Here is a 17,406-nt window from a genome sequence, read left to right on the forward strand (position 1 = left end):
AAAAAGACAGAAAAAAGTACTTCTAAGCAGGACTTGCAAGTCGTGACTTGGACTCAAGTCAGACTTGAGTCATTATTTTCAGGACTTGAGACTTGACTTGATAAAACAGACAAAGACTTGGGACTTGGGACTTGAGAAAACTTGATGCTTCGACTGGTTGACAAATTAACTGTTATTAAGCTGAATAAGTCAAGCGAGCTTATTAAACTTGCTTGACTTGACTCGGACTTGAGGTCAAAGACTTGAGACTTGCAAAACAACGACTTGGTCCCACCTCTGCTACTACAATTTTAGCAACTAAAATTCAGAATAAAAATAATTCTGACTTCTTTTTTCAGAGTTTAAAAATTCTAAATCTAATAGAACAAATTATCTTCCATAAATCTGAGGGCTTGAAAATATCTGAAAAAGTATACTTAAAATAATAAAATAATAATAATAATATAATAATAATAATAATAATAATAATAATAATAAAATAATTCAAACATATTTTTTTTTCTTTTTCTTTTTTTTTTTGAGAGCTTGAAAATATCTGAAAAAGTATACTTAAAATAATAAAATGAACATGAAATGAAAATAATAAAAATGTATAAAAATCTATAAAAAATAAATTTAAATAATTCAAACATAATTTTTCAGAGTTAAAAGTTCAAAGTGAGTATTTCGGTCTGTTGAATTGTAAAACGGTGTTTGTGGTGTTTGTGGCGTCAGGTTCATGACGGACGCGGCGCGCAGGGAGCAGGAAACCATGAAGAAGAAAGCCACGCCCAAACTGTCCCTGTCCATCAGCGGGGGCGTGTCCAGGAACAGCACGGCCACGCCCCCTCGCCACACCAGCGGCAACCTGACCCCGCCCGTGACCCCGCCCATCACGCCGTCCAGCTCCTTCCGCAGCAGCACCCCCACAGGTACGGCAGGTACTACTACTACTACTACTACTACTACTACTACTACTACTACTACTACTACTACTACTACTACTACTACTACTACTACTACTACTACTACTACTACTACCCCCATAGGTACGGCAGGTACTACTACTACTACTACTACTACTACTACTACTACTACTACTACTACTACTACTACTACTACTACTACTACTACTACTACCACAGGTACGGCAGGTACTACTACTACTACTACTACTACTACTACTACTACTACTACTAGGTACTACTACTACTAGGTACTACTACTACTACTACTACTACTACTACTACTACTACTACTACTACTACTACTACTACCCCCATAGGTACGGCAGGTACTACTACTACTACTACTACTACTACTACTACTACTACTACTACTACTACTACTACTACTACTACTACTACTACTACTACTACTACTACTACTACTACTACTACTACTACTACTACTACTACTACTACTACTACTACTACTACTACTACTACTACTACTACTACTACTACTACTTCTACTACTACCACCACTACTACTACTACTACTACTGCTACTACTACTACTACTACTACTACTGGTACTACTACTACTACTACTACTACTACTATTGCTAACGTAATGCCATGCTGTGGGATATTCCAGACAAAGCAGTTCAGTCTCCATGGAAACGAGACGGTGGATTTCAAACACTCTACAGTTAGAGGACCACACAACAGGAACAGTTTTCCTTCGTCTGACATAATAAAGGTGTAATTTAGTTTAATTAGTTTAATCACTGCAGTTCTGTAATTTAGAGTTTTGAAGTTTTGTTAAAGCTTCTCTGTGACTCAAAATCCACTCCTGTTCCATCGTCACAGAGATGACTTCACTAGAAATGTTACCCCATGCGTACATTGTTCTAATTAAGACCAAGACCAGTCTGAGACCAAAACAAGACCAAGACTTTTAAAGACCAAGACAAGACCGAGACCACGGCCCATCAAGACCAAATTGAGACCATCTTTGTCATTTTTGACATTTATTTGTATTTTACAGTTATTTTGGCATAAATATAGCAATGATCTTATAAATCTATCTCCATTTTATAATTCGTCGAGTGTCAGACCTCGAGACCGAGACAAGACCGAGTCCAAACACGGTAGAGTCCGAGACGAGGCCAAGGGTCTGTTTACACTTGTGGGTAAAAACAACAAAATATTTTATGATTATTGCCTTTCGTTTAGACGGTGATGCCGTTTTTGGGGCTTAAAAACGCAAAAATCTGAACCCACCCTGATGAAATCTTTCTTTTACACAATATAATAATATTATGAACAACCTGAAACTTTAAAAAAAAAAACAATTTCAACACAATGTTTTAACATTAACTTGTATGCAAATAGAAATAAGTCAATTTTTGTTGTAAAATCCTGCACTCGGCTCCACTTTTCTCAGTTTTGACATTTTTCTGATGAGGGTGTCACGGTCAACAGACAAAACGATCGTCCTTTAAGAGCGTTTGGAAAGAGACAAGTCTTCATTTGTGCTGCTCTGGTGGGAGGGGCCACGTACAGAGACACTGGAGACGCTGCTATGCTCAGCGGCACAGAAATTTACCAACATTTTAACAGAAAATATAATTAAAATATTTTAGTAGAAAATCAGCTGAGGGCCAGATTAATGTCATGGAGGGCCGGATCTGGCCCCCGGGCCGTATGTTTGACACCTGTGCTTTAAGTACAAACACACACAATCCAATTCTACACACTTTTGCGTCACCGTGTGCAGCAGATTTACTCCTGAAAACACTCGACTAAATAAAAAGCGAAGACGCGACGCCACTTTTCAAACCGTCATCACAAAAACGTAGCCCAAGACGATTAAAAAACGCTCTGGAAGCCGGTCTCGAGACAACAAGTATGACAACACTACTGCGCACCTTTTAACTGGAACCAAAACGTGAGCACTTTACCTTGATTTTAGCGTCGTTGCGTTGGCTTCCAGTTCGTTTTAGAGTTGATTTTAAGATTTTATTGTTCGTTTTTAAAGCTTTGAATGTTCTGACCCCAAGTTACGACTCGGACCTCATCGAGATTTACTCCCTGCGCGCTCTGAGGTCCAGCTCCAGCTCTTGGGGCCTAAAAAAAGACTTAAATCGGGAGGACAGGACCTTTTCTGTGACTGACCCCAAACTCTGGAACGTTCTGAACCCCCACGTCCAAACAACGCCCCCTAGTGACAATTTAAAGTCTCGTCTTATGACCCACTTTTATTCTTTGGCTTTTAACACCGCGTGAGTTGTGTGGTCCATTGTGTCTTTTATTTATTTTACTCATTTACTACTATTTTATGATTTTTATGGTTTAGCGTTTATTTGATTTTATCCGTTTTATCGTTTGAGGACTATTATGACCAAATTTTTAGCGATTTACGTTTTTGTTGTGCCCGTTTTATGATCTCTGTGCGGCACTTGTTTGTAAAAATGTGCCGCAGAAATAAAGTGGGTTTGGATGTTTTGGCGGAGGGAGCGGTGTGACCTCTCCCTACCCAGCATGCATCTGTTCTGGGCGCGTTCCACGGCGCGTTAATGACGGGCCCCTGCGAGCGCCTGGCACGGGGCCCCGGGAGCAGATGTGCGCGCGAGTCCGGCCCCCTTTCAACATGTGCCAGGGTGCCACGGGTTTCCTGGAGGGTCCGAGCTTCCTGCGCGGCGGGGGAGGGGGAGGGGGAGAGGGGGCGGGGTCAGGGGGTGGGGGGGGATCAGGGCGTTTTCTCTTAACGAGGCCAGCGCCGGTTTCCCCTCGTGACACGTTTCTGCCCCTCTGCGTCAGCGCTAATTACAGCTGCAGCTAAATCAGGAGAACACGACTCTGCTTTTGTCGACTCCGGTTTAAAGTTTCTGGATCCCGCAGAATGTTCTGGAATGTTTCACAGTGTGGCATTAAGTGTTGGGAGTAACGCAATCTGTGTGTCATACGTTCATTCGTTTTTCAATATAAAACCAAAAATAAGAAAATTAAAAAACAACTGTTTTCTTCATGATTCACAAAACCAAAATGAAAAAACAGATAATGATTTGTAGAGCACTTCCTGTATTACCACATGACATCACAAGGTGGAGCAGATGATTTTTATCTGTTGGACGAGGAGGGTTTGTGTTCATGGTCGTGTGCGTTCTGTGCTTCAGGCAGTGAGTACGACGAGGAGGAGGCAGACTTCGAGGAGTCGGACAGTGATGAGTCGTGGACCACAGAGAGCGCCATCAGCTCCGAGTCCATCCTCAGCTCCATGTGCATGAACGGAGGAGAGGAGAAGCCCTTCGCCTGCCCCGTGCCCGGCTGCAAGAAGAGATACAAGGTACATGCACCGACACTGCCCACTCAGAGGATACAGTACTTATGTCACAGACGGAAAACATGAGTGTAGATATCACAGTGACACAGGGGACAACAAACAAAACAAAAGTGCACTTTCACAACATTAGTTTGATTATTTGGTTCGCAGCAGGCAGTAAAATAGTTCTTCTGTATCATAGGCTACGTTCAGACTGCACCTGAAGTGACCCAAATCCGATTTTTTGGCTTCTATGTTCCTGTATCTGATCTTTTAATGTCAGTCTGAATGACACAGATCTGATTTTTTCAAATGTGACCCAGGACACTTGGATATGTGCTCCTGAAACTGATACATATCTGATCTTTTGACATGTGACTTCAGTCTGAACGGTCAAAGTGCATTCATCCACCTACACGTTATCAACAAGACACGAATGTCACTATTCTGTGCTGAAGTAGTTGAAAATTGTTAATGAACTCCGTGTGACTGAAGTGAAGCACATCACCACTCACCACTCTTGGCTCCGTCTCCACATCCACACGTTCCTTTCAATGGACTGAACCACAAAACACCACGACCAAAAACCTCGTCCTTCTCCTTCTCAATCTCCTCCTTAAAACAAGTAAGTTGTTCATGTTCTGGCTCCGGTACGAGAGGAACTTTAAAATCTCCAGGTGCTCGATGCTGCGTCCATGTTTGGACAACTTCTGTAAACACAGAGACGCTCGCTGAGGTTGACGTCGTCGTGTCTCCAGTGTCACATGTGGGACACTTTTGGACCGTTTAATGTTCACACTGGAGTCACATACAAGTCACATTTAATTGGAAATGTGAACGACCTCACAAAAACATCGGATTTCACAAAAAAATTGGAATTGAGCGTTAAGCCCTGCAGTCTGAACGTAGCCATAGACTCCAGTGTGTTTCTTTCACACCTGCAAACAAACTAAAACTGGTCCAATTGACGTATATCTCAGGCTCCTTTGCACAGCAGGTTTGACTGCACGTGTTTCGGGGAAGCTGAGGCTCCCACACCCCAGACCTCTCGGAAACGAGGCCGAGATGCACCATCTCGCTCTTTGTCCATATCCCACAGAGGGGCTCTGGGGATATGGACGGCGCGGCGCCTGCCTAAGAGCCTCTTTGGCTCTTAGGCAGGTCTTAGGCTGAGGAGCTTTGACTTGCAAACTTATGAACCTTCAGCCACGGGGCAGGTGTCCGGACCTGACCCCTGTCACACCCTTTAACTGTGTGTGGTGGCCCGCCGGCCCCGTGCACACACTGAGTGACCTACCTGTGCAGGTCTAAGTCCACACGGCCGATAGTGAAACTGCCAATGGCTCATTAAATCAGTTCTGGTTTCTTTGATCGCTCCACTGTTACTTGGAGCACGTTTGGCATTTGAGGTTCATCCCATGTCTTCTTCACTCACCACAAACAGGAAGTGAAAGCATTAGTCTCCCTCCCATCATGTATTCTGAATAGTTTATTTGGACCTTCTGTCTGTGGTTTGGACCTCCAATGGCGTTCTCACCAGAGGAACCGCACAAGAGTTTGGTATCTGGTGCAAAGTCAAGAGGACCGAGACCACCTCTATTCTGAGGTCTCGGTCCGTTTGATTTAGTGCAGATCCGAGTGCGATTGAGACTTTCACACCAACGAAAAGAGCTTCTGATTTGAATGGAACGTTTGGTCACCAGCTGCTCTTGGTGTGAAAGAATCCTTGGACTTAAAACTGTTGTACGGCCAAAGACGAGCCGCAGCGTCTAATATTTTGGAGCCTTTGTGAGCAAAGTGAGTCCTCCTGTCATTGTGTCTACAAACAATCTCTGTCAAACATGTGTCCAACAGTAAAACACGAGCGACGACAGAAGAGGAAGAAGAAGAGTTCTGCCATAAACACGACCATCTCTACACGTTTCTCTTTCATTTACTCACTTTAACAAATGCCAAAACACCACTGGCATGTAGCATCGCCATGGTAACCTAATCTGCCACAATCAAAAGTCTCAGTGCGGGACTTTTAATGAATAACCTGAGGTCCAATGTAATTCCCGCTCAACACAATTTGGAACAATGTGGTTTTGCAAAGTTCAGCTGCACAGAATGATTTTTTTTTACCTTCACACGTACAATTTCTGTTCCGAAAAACAAACCTGGTGCTGTATTTTGACCGTTGACCTTTGACCTGTCTGTTCCAGAATGTAAACGGGATCAAGTACCACGCCAAGAACGGCCACCGCACCCAGATCCGCGTCCGAAAGCCCTTCAAGTGTCGCTGTGGGAAAAGCTATAAGACCTCGCAGGGTCTGAGGCACCACACCATCAACTTCCACCCGCCCGTCTCCACCGACATCCTGCGCAAGATCCAGGGCTAGTCCCAGAGTCCTGGACCAGCCCCCCCCCCCCCCCAAGTCCCCAAGTCCCCAAGTCCCCAAACCTAGTCCCTAGTCCCAGTCCTGGACCATTCCCGAGTCCCAAAACCAATCCCCCAAGTCCCAAACCTTGTCCTAAATCCAATCCCCAAGTCCTAAACCTAATTCCAAGTCCAATACCCAAGTCCAGTCCCAAACCTAGTCCCAAACCCTAGTCCCAAATCCCAAAACCTAGTCCCAGGTCCAATCCCAAGTCCCAAAACCTAGTCCCAAGTCCCACACTAACCCACAAGTGCATGCTTTAAGTTCAGTACGACCTTACGTTATCATGTTTATTTTTGTATTCGTTTTATATATCGCTCGTATTTTTATTTTGTAAAATCCTTCTCGAGTATTTTGACGGTCCTTGTACATTTGCACATCGGTATTTATGCTCTCACTTTGGTTTCTCTTGTTTTGACTGACATAAGGTGCTAACTGTAAAAAACAACAGAACGAAAAAGACAAAAAACAAATGAAAGTAAAAGGCGAAGAGAGGAGGAGGAGAAGAGGGCCCCTTGAGAGAGTGGCCCCGGAGCTGAGCTGAGAGCAGTCCAAGCACTCCAACGCCGGGGGGTTGCTGGTTCAATGCCCGATACTAAAAATACACGGACATAAGTATTACAGGTTTATAAATATGCACTGTAGGTTTGGAATTTGTATGACGTTCGTATGAAAGCGAAAAAGAAAAAAAAACGACGATTTTCTTCATTATTTGTCTCCAAAAACAAAATGAAAAACGGATAATGGTTTGTTTTTTCAGTTTCCGTGACTTAAACTGCGATGCTGGACTTTTGCGCCGCATACGGACTGAACCAGGACTAAAACAAGACTAAACCAGGGCTAAACCGTTTTCAGTCCCGGTCTCAGTCCCGGTCTGGTCCCGGTTTCAGTCCTGGCCTCGTTCCCGTATCAGTACCGGTCTGAGTCCTGGTCTCAGTCCTGGTCTCAATCCCGGTCTGGTCCCGGTCCCAGTCCCGGTCTGGTCCCAGTCTCAGTCCCAGTCCGGTTCCGGTTTCCGTCCCGGTCTCAGTCCCGGTCTCAGTTCTGGTCTCAGTCCTGGTCTCAATCCGGGTCTGGTCCCAGTCTCATTTTCCGATCTCGTCCCGGTCTCAGTCCCATCTGGTCCTGGTCTCGGTCCCAGTCTGGTTCCGGTTTCAGTCATGGTCTCAATTCTAGACCTGTTCCTGGTCTCAGTCCTGGTCTCAGTTCTGTTCTGGTCCCACTCTCAGTCCTGGTCTCAGTCCTGGTCTCAGTCCTGGTCTCAGTCCTGGTCTCAGTCCTGGTCTCAGTCCTGGTCCCAGTCTGGTCCCAGTCTGGTCCCAGTCTGGTCCCAGTCTCTCTGGTCCAGTCTGAGTCACAGTCCCGGTCTCAGTCCTGGTCTGGTCCCAGTCTCAGTCCTGGTCTCAATTCTGATCTGGTCCCGGTCTAAGTCCTGGTCTCAGTCCCGGTCTCAGCCCCAGTCTGGTCCTGGTCCGGTCCCGGTCTCAGTCTTGGTCCTGTTCCCGGTCTGGTCCCGGTCTAAGTCCTGGTCTCAGTTCTGATCTGGTCCCAGTCTCAGTCCTGGTCTGGTCCCGAAAACTGAAAAAACGAATCATTATCGTTTTTTTATTTTGGTTTTAGAGACAAATAATGAAGAAAACTGTTGCTTCTTTTTTTTCATTTTCTTATTTTGGTTTTATATCGAAAAACAAATGAACGAATGACACACGGATTGTTAGAATTGTCAAAAAATCTAAAATCTGGTACGACAGTAATCGATACTAACACTAAAATCAAAACTAGATCCTCATTTTTCGCAGGTATCGATACTAAAAAAGTCCCATCGACAGGACAGAAATTAATGCTAAAAATCACATTCTATCGTCTAAAGAAAGTTTTTTATTCTCATCGTGGCGTCAGAATCGGTATCGAGTATCGAGACGATTCCTTAGTATTTAAAATCAAGTTTGAAACGTTAGAATTGTGACGACTTTACTGTAGAACACATAATATATTTTAACATAAACAAGTTACAGCTTCAAAAGTACATTTCAGGACGACACAAGAGGAGCGCGGAGGGTTGTCGGTTCAATCCCCACAACACGAGCAGAATTTACTTAAACACAATCGAGTTATTGCTTCAAAACTAAATGTTAGTTTGTCACAGGGAGCACGGGGAGGTTGTTGGTTCAATCCCCACAACTAGAAACACAACGACATAAGTATTACAGTGATACAGACTGTAGCTTACATTATAGACTTTAATATAATCACAGCTCAAGAAACATGTTTTTATCTATAATAGGTTAGAAAAACGTTTGTAGAAAATAGTTGAAAGCGTTTGTATGTGTTCATCAGTCGGTTTCACTTTGTGGAAACCGTCCGACCTCGCAGCGTTGGGATTCGTTCGCTCAACGGTGGGCGGGTACTTTTTTTATTTAACCAATCGCTGCTATCCCGTAGGAAGAAGGACAATAACGTCTTTCCCCTTGATAAAATTCACCAAACCTTCTCTGTATTCCGGCTTTAAATCCTCGATCTCGGGAATCGTTGCCAACACAGAATGTCTGGCTCTTTGCTGATTGGTTGATGCCCGAACTTGCAATTCCAGGGTTTTTGCGAACCGTCTAGTGTATTCTGATTCCTGAACTAGTCGCTGGAGAGAAATGAAATTGAGCGGAGGCACTAGGCACCAGCTTGACTAGTAGATAAATACAAAAGAGAACAAATGCTTGTAGATTTGTGTTACGTTTAGTTGGATTTGAGCTCATTATCGTCAGTGTTACGTCTGATGCTCTGCAGAGTTTTCGACATAGGCCAGAATCATTCATACAAATGCTGCAAATCTGAGGAAATATAACATTAAATGAATAAAATACGTTATATTAATAAGATTACACCACACTAAACTAAACTAAACACACACTGGACAAAAATACATTTGTGGAAGTGAAACATTTGTGTTAAACTATTTAAATGTTTATGTTTAGTTCACTTCTTCAGCCTCGTCTCCCATTGGTCGTTTTAAACCCTAGCCCCGCCCACACGCTCCTCTGGTCCAATCACGTGCTGCTCTCAGGTCAGCCCCTCGGTCACTCTAAGGTGTTACACGTGGGTAACTCACCCACCAGAGTTAAGTTATACTTTATATAGAACTATGAGATATAAACCTAGACAGATATGTACGTGTAAATACAAATACTCTAAGTATTCAAATAGTCCCACTTTATTTTCCAGCTTTATTTGGTGTAACTCGGTCAGTGTTAGTTTGTGTAAGTGTTTCTTTAAATCTTTGTGTTGTTAACGGCCAGTTTCACCTCATCCTGAAAGAGCAGAGCAGACCCCCATACTCCACTCCACTATATACTCCACTGTGTACTCCACTGTGTACTCCACTGTGTACTCCACTGTGTACTCCACTGTGTGTACTCTACTGCGAGTACTCCAGTATATACTCCACTGTGTGTACTGTACTGCGAGTACTCCAGTATATACTCCACTGTGTGTACTCTACTGCGAGTACTCCAGTATATACTCCACTGTGTGTACTCTACTGCGAGTACTCCAGTATATACTCCACTGTGTGTACTGTACTGCGAGTACTCCAGTATATACTCCACTGTGTGTACTCTACTGCGAGTACTCCAGTATATACTCCACTGTGTGTACTCTACTGCGAGTACTCCAGTATATACTCCACTGTGTGTACTCTACTGCGAGTACTCCAGTATATACTCCACTGTGTGTACTCCACTGTGAGTACACTACTCCAGTATATACTCTACTGTGTGTACTCCAGTGTGTATACTCCACTGTGTACTCCATCGGATGTACTCTACTGCGGGTACTCCAGTGTGTGTACTCCACTGTGTACTCTACTGCGTACTCCACTGTGTGTACTCCAGTATGTACTCTACTGTGTACCGCTGTATACTCTACTGTACTCCACTCCAGTATATACTCCACTGTGTATACTCCAGTGTGTACTTCAGTATATACTCTAGTATATACCGCTGAGTACTCCACTGTATACTCTACTGTATATACTCCAGTGTGTACTCCACTGTGTGTACTCCACTCCAGTATATACTCCAGTGTGTACTTCAGTATATACTCTACTGTATACCACTGAGTACTCCACTGTATACTCTACTGTATATACTCCAGTGTGTAATTCAGTATGTACTCCAGTGTGTACTCCAGTATATACTCCAGTATATACTCCAGTGTGTACTCCAGTATATACTCCAGTGTGTACTCCAGTGTGTATACTCCAGTGTGTACTCCAGTGTGTACTCCAGTGTGTACTCCAGTGTGTACTCCACTCCAGTGTGTACTCCAGTACTCCAGTATATACTCCAGTGTGTACTCCAGTATATACTCCAGTGTGTACTCCAGTATATACTCCAGTGTGTACTCCAGTATATACTCCAGTGTGTACTCCAGTATATACTCCAGTGTGTACTCCAGTATATACTCCAGTGTGTACTCCAGTGCTCCTGTACTCCAGTACTCATGTTCATAAAGTCATTCCTCATGTGAGAGTGCCCGAGCGGTGCCACTCTCTGTGCCACACACACACACACACACACACACACACACACACACACACACACACACACACACACACACACACACACACACACACACACACACACACACACACAGATACACACAACACATAGACAGTTACACACACACACACACACACACACACACACAGATACACACAGATACACAAACACATAGACAGTTACACACACACACACACACACACACAGATACACACACACACACACACACACACACACACACACACACACACACACATACACACACACACACACACACACACACACGTTGCTGCTGCTCCTGTCACGTGCCCAGATGCCAAATTCGTCCAGATGAGATGATTCTTTTTCCATGACAGTTGCCAACAGCTCTCCACTGCCAAACATCCACCATGCCATGTGCCTGAGAGGGGTCAGGGGTCAGGGGTCAAGGGTCGGGGGTCGGGGGTGGGGTGGGGAGGGGCGTCTGAAGGTCGCACCTCGGACGAGTGCGAACAAATGGATGTAGCTCCATAACGGAATGTTCTCATGCATTTAGGAGGCACTGCCCGCAACTCCTGTCTGAAAACTGCACAACTCTGACAAAATGTTCACAATCAATTTATATATTTATTTATCTATATTTTATTTATCTACCTGTCAATCTTTCTATCTCTATAAACTGTTAAAAAAAGGATTGAGCAAAAAAATCCTTCTAATTTTTTATTTTATTTTTTAATATTTACTCAAAAATAATCACAAGTTTTCATTCATGTATCTAAATTTAAAGGTGCACTGCGGAACTTTAGTGTCTGTTTGTATCTATGGAGATGTTTTCTTTTGGGCTACTGCAGTATGGAAATAAACCAGGCCAAGTTACAGGTCAGATCTGCGAAAAGGCGTCCGCAGGAAACACCAAGAATGTATGTTTAGGAGGTATTTTTTAAAAATACCTGTAATGACGTAAATTCTAGATGGATATTTAATGCTACACTGTGGAATATTACGTTAGAGGTACTGTCAGATGCCTTGTAAACGTGTATTCTTGGTGTCACTGGGGTCGCCTCTTCACAGATCTGACCCGTAACTCGGCCTGGTGACGTCTCCACGGAGATACAAGCGTTAACTGTCGACGTGTAGTAAAACATTCCAGCCCCAAAGCAAAACCTCCAGTCTCCACAGAGCAGAGTCCTGCACCTGCCAACACCTGCCAGCACCTGCCAGCACCTGCCCAGTACAGCACCCGCCCAGTACAGCACCCGCCCAGTACAGCACCCGCCCGCCCGTTAACCCCTGATTATATCAAAGTTAAACCTGCACCTGCCAAGACCCGTTAACATTCCACCTGCCCTTGATAAATCAGGGTCAGACCATTAGTCCAACAGCCCAGTAGTCCAGGACTGAACCAGGACTAAACCAGGTCTAAACCAGGACTGAATCAGGACTAAACCAGGACTAAACCAGGTCTAAGCCAGGACTTAATCAGGTCTAAACCAGGACTAAGCCAGGTCTAAGCCAGGACCAAATCAGGTCTAAACCAGGACTGAACAAGGACTTAACCTGGTCTAAACTAGGTCTAAACCAGGTCTAAACCAGGACTAAACTAGGACTACACCAAGCCTAAACTAGGACTTAGCCAGGTCTGAATGAGGTCTACACAAGGACTAAAACAGATCTAAACCAGGACTAAACCAGATCTAAACCAGGTCTAAACTAGGACTAAACCAGGACTAAACCAGGACTAAACCAGGTCTAAACTAGGCCTAAACCAGGACTAATAAACCAGGACTTATTTATCCCTGGTTCAGTCCCGCACACTCGCCCATAAAATCCCAGAACATTAAAACCCGACCCGGTGCAGGACTTTGCCACGGAGACAAACAAATTCAATCCCCTCACCTCTGTCTGTCTTTCTTTTTTACACTGAAAACACTTGATCACTCATCCCCGCCTACTTTTCCAAGCCCCTCCCACTCCAGGAAGCACCGACCAATCACAAACTTCTCTACACCCCTTATTTATTTTCTTTATTTTTTTTTTATTTAATCAAACCATTTTACATTTTTAAGAGCTGTTGTCCGTTTTCAGACTCAGAAGTTGCGGCGTGAGTTTCCCGATAGCGTCATACCAGGATGTTTGTGGTTCGAGTGCGTTTTGTGCCGGCTCGTCCCTGCAGCTGTTCAGTTCGGCGTCGACATTCCAGTAGCGCGTCGCGGCGGCTTCTGTAGACGCCTCGGACAGGTCACGGGTCAGAGGTCAGAGGTCAAGCACAAACCTTTCAGCTGTTCACGTGGAGAGGCGTGTCCCGCGCTGACGTCCACGCGCCGCTCCCGCCCGCCCGCCCGCCGCTGCGACAGGACCGGCACCTGCAGGGTCCCGCCGCGCCGCTCCCACTTTAACGCAAATCTTGAAAATGATCCATAACAATCTCCGAAATTTTCCAAAAAAAACTGTGAATATTTTAAAGAAAGCACTTGATAAACAGAACAGTATTCCTCTAAGTTTCACGCAAATTTGAAAGTGAAAAAAAAGAAAGAAAATAATAATAATACTTTTTTTTTACATTTTATATAAATACAATATATTTTCTTTTTTTTAATATATATATATAATGGCATTTTCAGTTGCCATAGTTACTGTGCAGTTCAGACTCATATTTTTGCCAAATTCCTGCACAGAGAGGCCATTGTGCCATTGTGTCATAAAGCAAGACACTTCACCCACCTCGACGGATCTATCTTGGAAAGCGAAAGTAAAATTTGCGTTTATTTTTCATATAGAATTTTTTAAAATGTAAACGTTTGAAAGCTCGGTGAAGGCCAGTCATTGAGTAACTACACAGGAAAAAGTGTGGAGTTGAGTGTTAAAATTGACTCTCACAGAATCAATTTTAACATTTTCTCAGAGTTTATATGAGTCCAATCTGTTCTAGAGTTAATTTAAGTTATTTTTGGAAATATTCATTAAGTAACACTGGACCAAAGTTCCTGTTTAACCCCGAAATCCAGAGTTATATGAACGTTTAGAGAGTAAATGGATAACACTTTGTAGAGTTATCCTGATTTATGTAAACGACACACAGAGGTGTTTTATTTTTACACTTTATTTTAGTTAATTTAAGATGAAATTATGAACAAAACTGGTTCAAACTGGTCTTCTCTAACAGGAGATTGAAGTGGTCGGTGGGAGGAGCCAAATTAACACTAAGGAAGTTAAATTAACACTAAAAGGGAAGTTGAAATAACACTAAAGGAAGTTGAATTAACACTAAAGGAAATTGATTTAACTTCAACCATATCAGCTCTGGTGGCAAATAACTCCCAACTAAAACCCCCATTTAACTTTCAAATAACTAAAATAACTTTTCATATAAAAATTTTAACCCTCCAAATTTGCTGTGTATAAGCATAATTTTAAAAAACAACTTTAATATACAATAATTTTCTGAAATGTTATTTTTTTTTTAAGTTAGATGTTTAGCTCAATTTTATATTTTAAGGTTTTTTTGTTTTTTTTTTAGTTTTTTTTTGTATTTTTTATTACTTTATTACTTTTTTTTTTTTTTTTAATTCGCCTTCATCGTTCTGATAGTTGAATTTTTTAATCTATTGGAAAAAAATGAATAAATGGGAAAAATTGATGGAAAATTCGCTACCGTAACCGTGACAATCTTCGAGGTGGGCGGAGCTTATTTTCTAACGCCAAAAACTTAAAATAAAACAAAAAATAAATAACACTCGTCTCCAGATTTCCCAGCGTTGAAAGTGACCTGCAGAGTGTCAGTTCTCAGTGTGACCAGCAGGGGGCAGGAGCGGCGCACGAGCAGCGGGGGCACCTGTTTAACTGTACAGTGAATGTAACGTAACGTGTGTCTGTCAAGTGCATTTTAAAATCTATTTTCATATGTAACATTCATAAGAAACCAGCGCCTTTTTGTACGAGAGACAAGCCTGTTCACGTCAAAACGTCTTTCGATACAAGACTGAAGCTGCTACACGGAAACGGAAAACTCTGAAAAAAAAAAAGCAAAATAAAACTGGAAAACTTAAAGAAATACGTGTGTGTGTCATTTATTTATTTATATTTTTACCATTTTTTTAATTTTTATTTAAAGGTGCACTGTATGTAACTGGTTCTATGGACACGTCATTACTCTGCCCGGAATGTTCCACAGTGTGACTTTAAACAGCTTTACTTTATATTTATTTATTTATTTACAATTACAGGTGGTTTTATAGCTCAAAAAATTCTTTAAAAACTGGCATTCTGACTGAGTTGAGTCACCTCAACACAGATCTGACCTGTAACTTGGTCTGGTTTGGTCTCCATGAAGATAGAAAGGTTTAATGCCACACTGTGGAACATTCCGGACAAAGTAATAACATGTCTATGGAGAAAAGCATTATCTTCCGCCAGAAAAGTTACACAATGCAGCTTTAAACGTAACAAAAACAAATAAGGGACAAAAAAAAAAACAACTCCCACACCTCACCAAAAACAACTAAATCACTAGGAAATGAAACTCACATGGTGGTGGAATGTAATGAAGTTTTTAGGTTTTTGGGGATCTGTACTTTTCTTAAGTACATTTTAAATTGGATTCTTTTTACTTCACTACATTTGTGAGCAGATATCTGTACTTTATAATACAATATAAGAGAAGTGGGACTCGCGAGTCGTGACTTGGACTCGAGTCAGACTTGAGTCACGGTTTTTAGGACTTGAGGACTTCATAAAATGGACTAAAATTTTGGACTCGGCTTGGACTTGAAGGTCAGACTTGAGAAACACTTTTAAATCTGAATTCTGAACATAATGATTCACTCTAAGATCTTGTCAAGAAAATGATCCATAATAATCACCAATTTAAAAAAAAAAAATATATATATATAATATATATATATATATATATGTATTTTAATATTCTTATTTATATTAATTATATTTTTCCTTTTTTAATAAATACATTTCACTTGCCATAGTCACTGCGCAGTAGTGATTCTCTCTAAAATCTTGTCAAGACATTTAAAAAGGAAAAAATAGCATTTCTACAGTTGTAATAAATACTCAAATATAAATATACTATAACTTTATAAATACAATTTATTTTTAAATTCAAATAAATTGCAATATAATTGCAAGCTATATTTGGTGCTTTGGTTTAAAAACTTGAAATGACTTGAAGCTCAAAGCAGATGACTTGGACTTGACTTGGACTTACAGGACAGTGACTCAAGACTCAACTTGGACTTTCATGTATTTGACTTTGGACTTGACTTGGACTTGAGGTCAAAGACTTGAGATTTGCAAAAGGACGACTTGGTCCCACCTCTGTAACAAAATAATAAATCATATAAAACAAATTGAGTATTTGATGTTGAAAATCACATTCTATTGTCTAAAGAAAGAGTTTTTATTCTATATTTTATCCTCATTTCAGAATCTGTTTTGAAATTAAGTTTGAATTTAAAGTATCGTGACACAAACACAAAATAACCTGGGCACACAGACTCGTTTGAATGCTCGTTTATTCATACCCAGCCGTACGTCTCACATGGACACGGAGCAGACTTCAGGTCATTTTAAAGAGCAGTGTTATATTTTTATAGAGACATTTGATCACAGACAAGGTTATGCTTTTGATTCATGTTCGACCGCAGCGTCACACGGTTCAGGTTCAGACGCGGAGAGGCCTGTCACTGTTTTAATGAGCACGGAGACTGTTTGGTTTGAAATTCTAATGTTGTAATAAGTGGACTTCCTCAGGTAGGAATACTGTGCTTTTAAGTATCAGTACTCTTACTCGAGTAAATGTTGTGTGTCCCACTGTGAAGGAGTCTAAAGTGACAAAAGCTTCATGAAAGAAAAAGAGACAAGAGAGAGAGAAAGAGAAAGAGGGGGAAAGACAAAGAGAGAGGCAGAGAGAGAGAAAGAGACAAAAAACAGAGAGAAAGAGGGACAAGAGGGAGGAGACAAAAAGAGACAGAAATAAAGAGAGAGAAAGAGAGAGAAGAGACAGAGAAAAAGACAGAAAAATACAAGAGACAGAAAGAGAGAGACAAGAGAAAGGAGAGAGAGAAAGACGGAGACAGAGAGAGAAAAAGAGACAGAAGAACACAGAGAGACAAAAGAGAGAGAAGAGAGAGAGACAGAAAAACACACACAGAGAGAGAGAGAGAGGCATGGGAGAGAGAAAGAAAGACAGGGAG

At 42.1% G+C, this 17,406-nt stretch overlaps 1 protein-coding gene across 1 annotated transcript in view; it reads left to right on the forward strand.

The window, feature by feature from the left end:
- The window catches only part of LOC110160383 (juxtaposed with another zinc finger protein 1), a 50,566-nt gene extending 43,922 nt beyond the window's left edge, over window positions 1–6,644 (forward strand). The window contains exons 3-5 of the mRNA XM_055157456.1: window positions 715–911; window positions 4,103–4,272; window positions 6,453–6,644. Of these exons, the coding sequence (XP_055013431.1) occupies window positions 715–911; window positions 4,103–4,272; window positions 6,453–6,629 (544 nt within the window). The 3' untranslated portion in view covers window positions 6,630–6,644. The remainder of the gene's footprint in view (window positions 1–714; window positions 912–4,102; window positions 4,273–6,452) is intronic.
- Window positions 6,645–17,406: the final 10,762 nt, after the last annotated feature.

The sequence above is a fragment of the Boleophthalmus pectinirostris genome, unplaced genomic scaffold (genome assembly GCF_026225935.1).
Source record: "Boleophthalmus pectinirostris isolate CB_2022bp ecotype Guang Dong unplaced genomic scaffold, ASM2622593v1 HiC_scaffold_21, whole genome shotgun sequence".
NCBI classification, from domain to species: domain Eukaryota; kingdom Metazoa; phylum Chordata; class Actinopteri; order Gobiiformes; family Gobiidae; genus Boleophthalmus; species Boleophthalmus pectinirostris.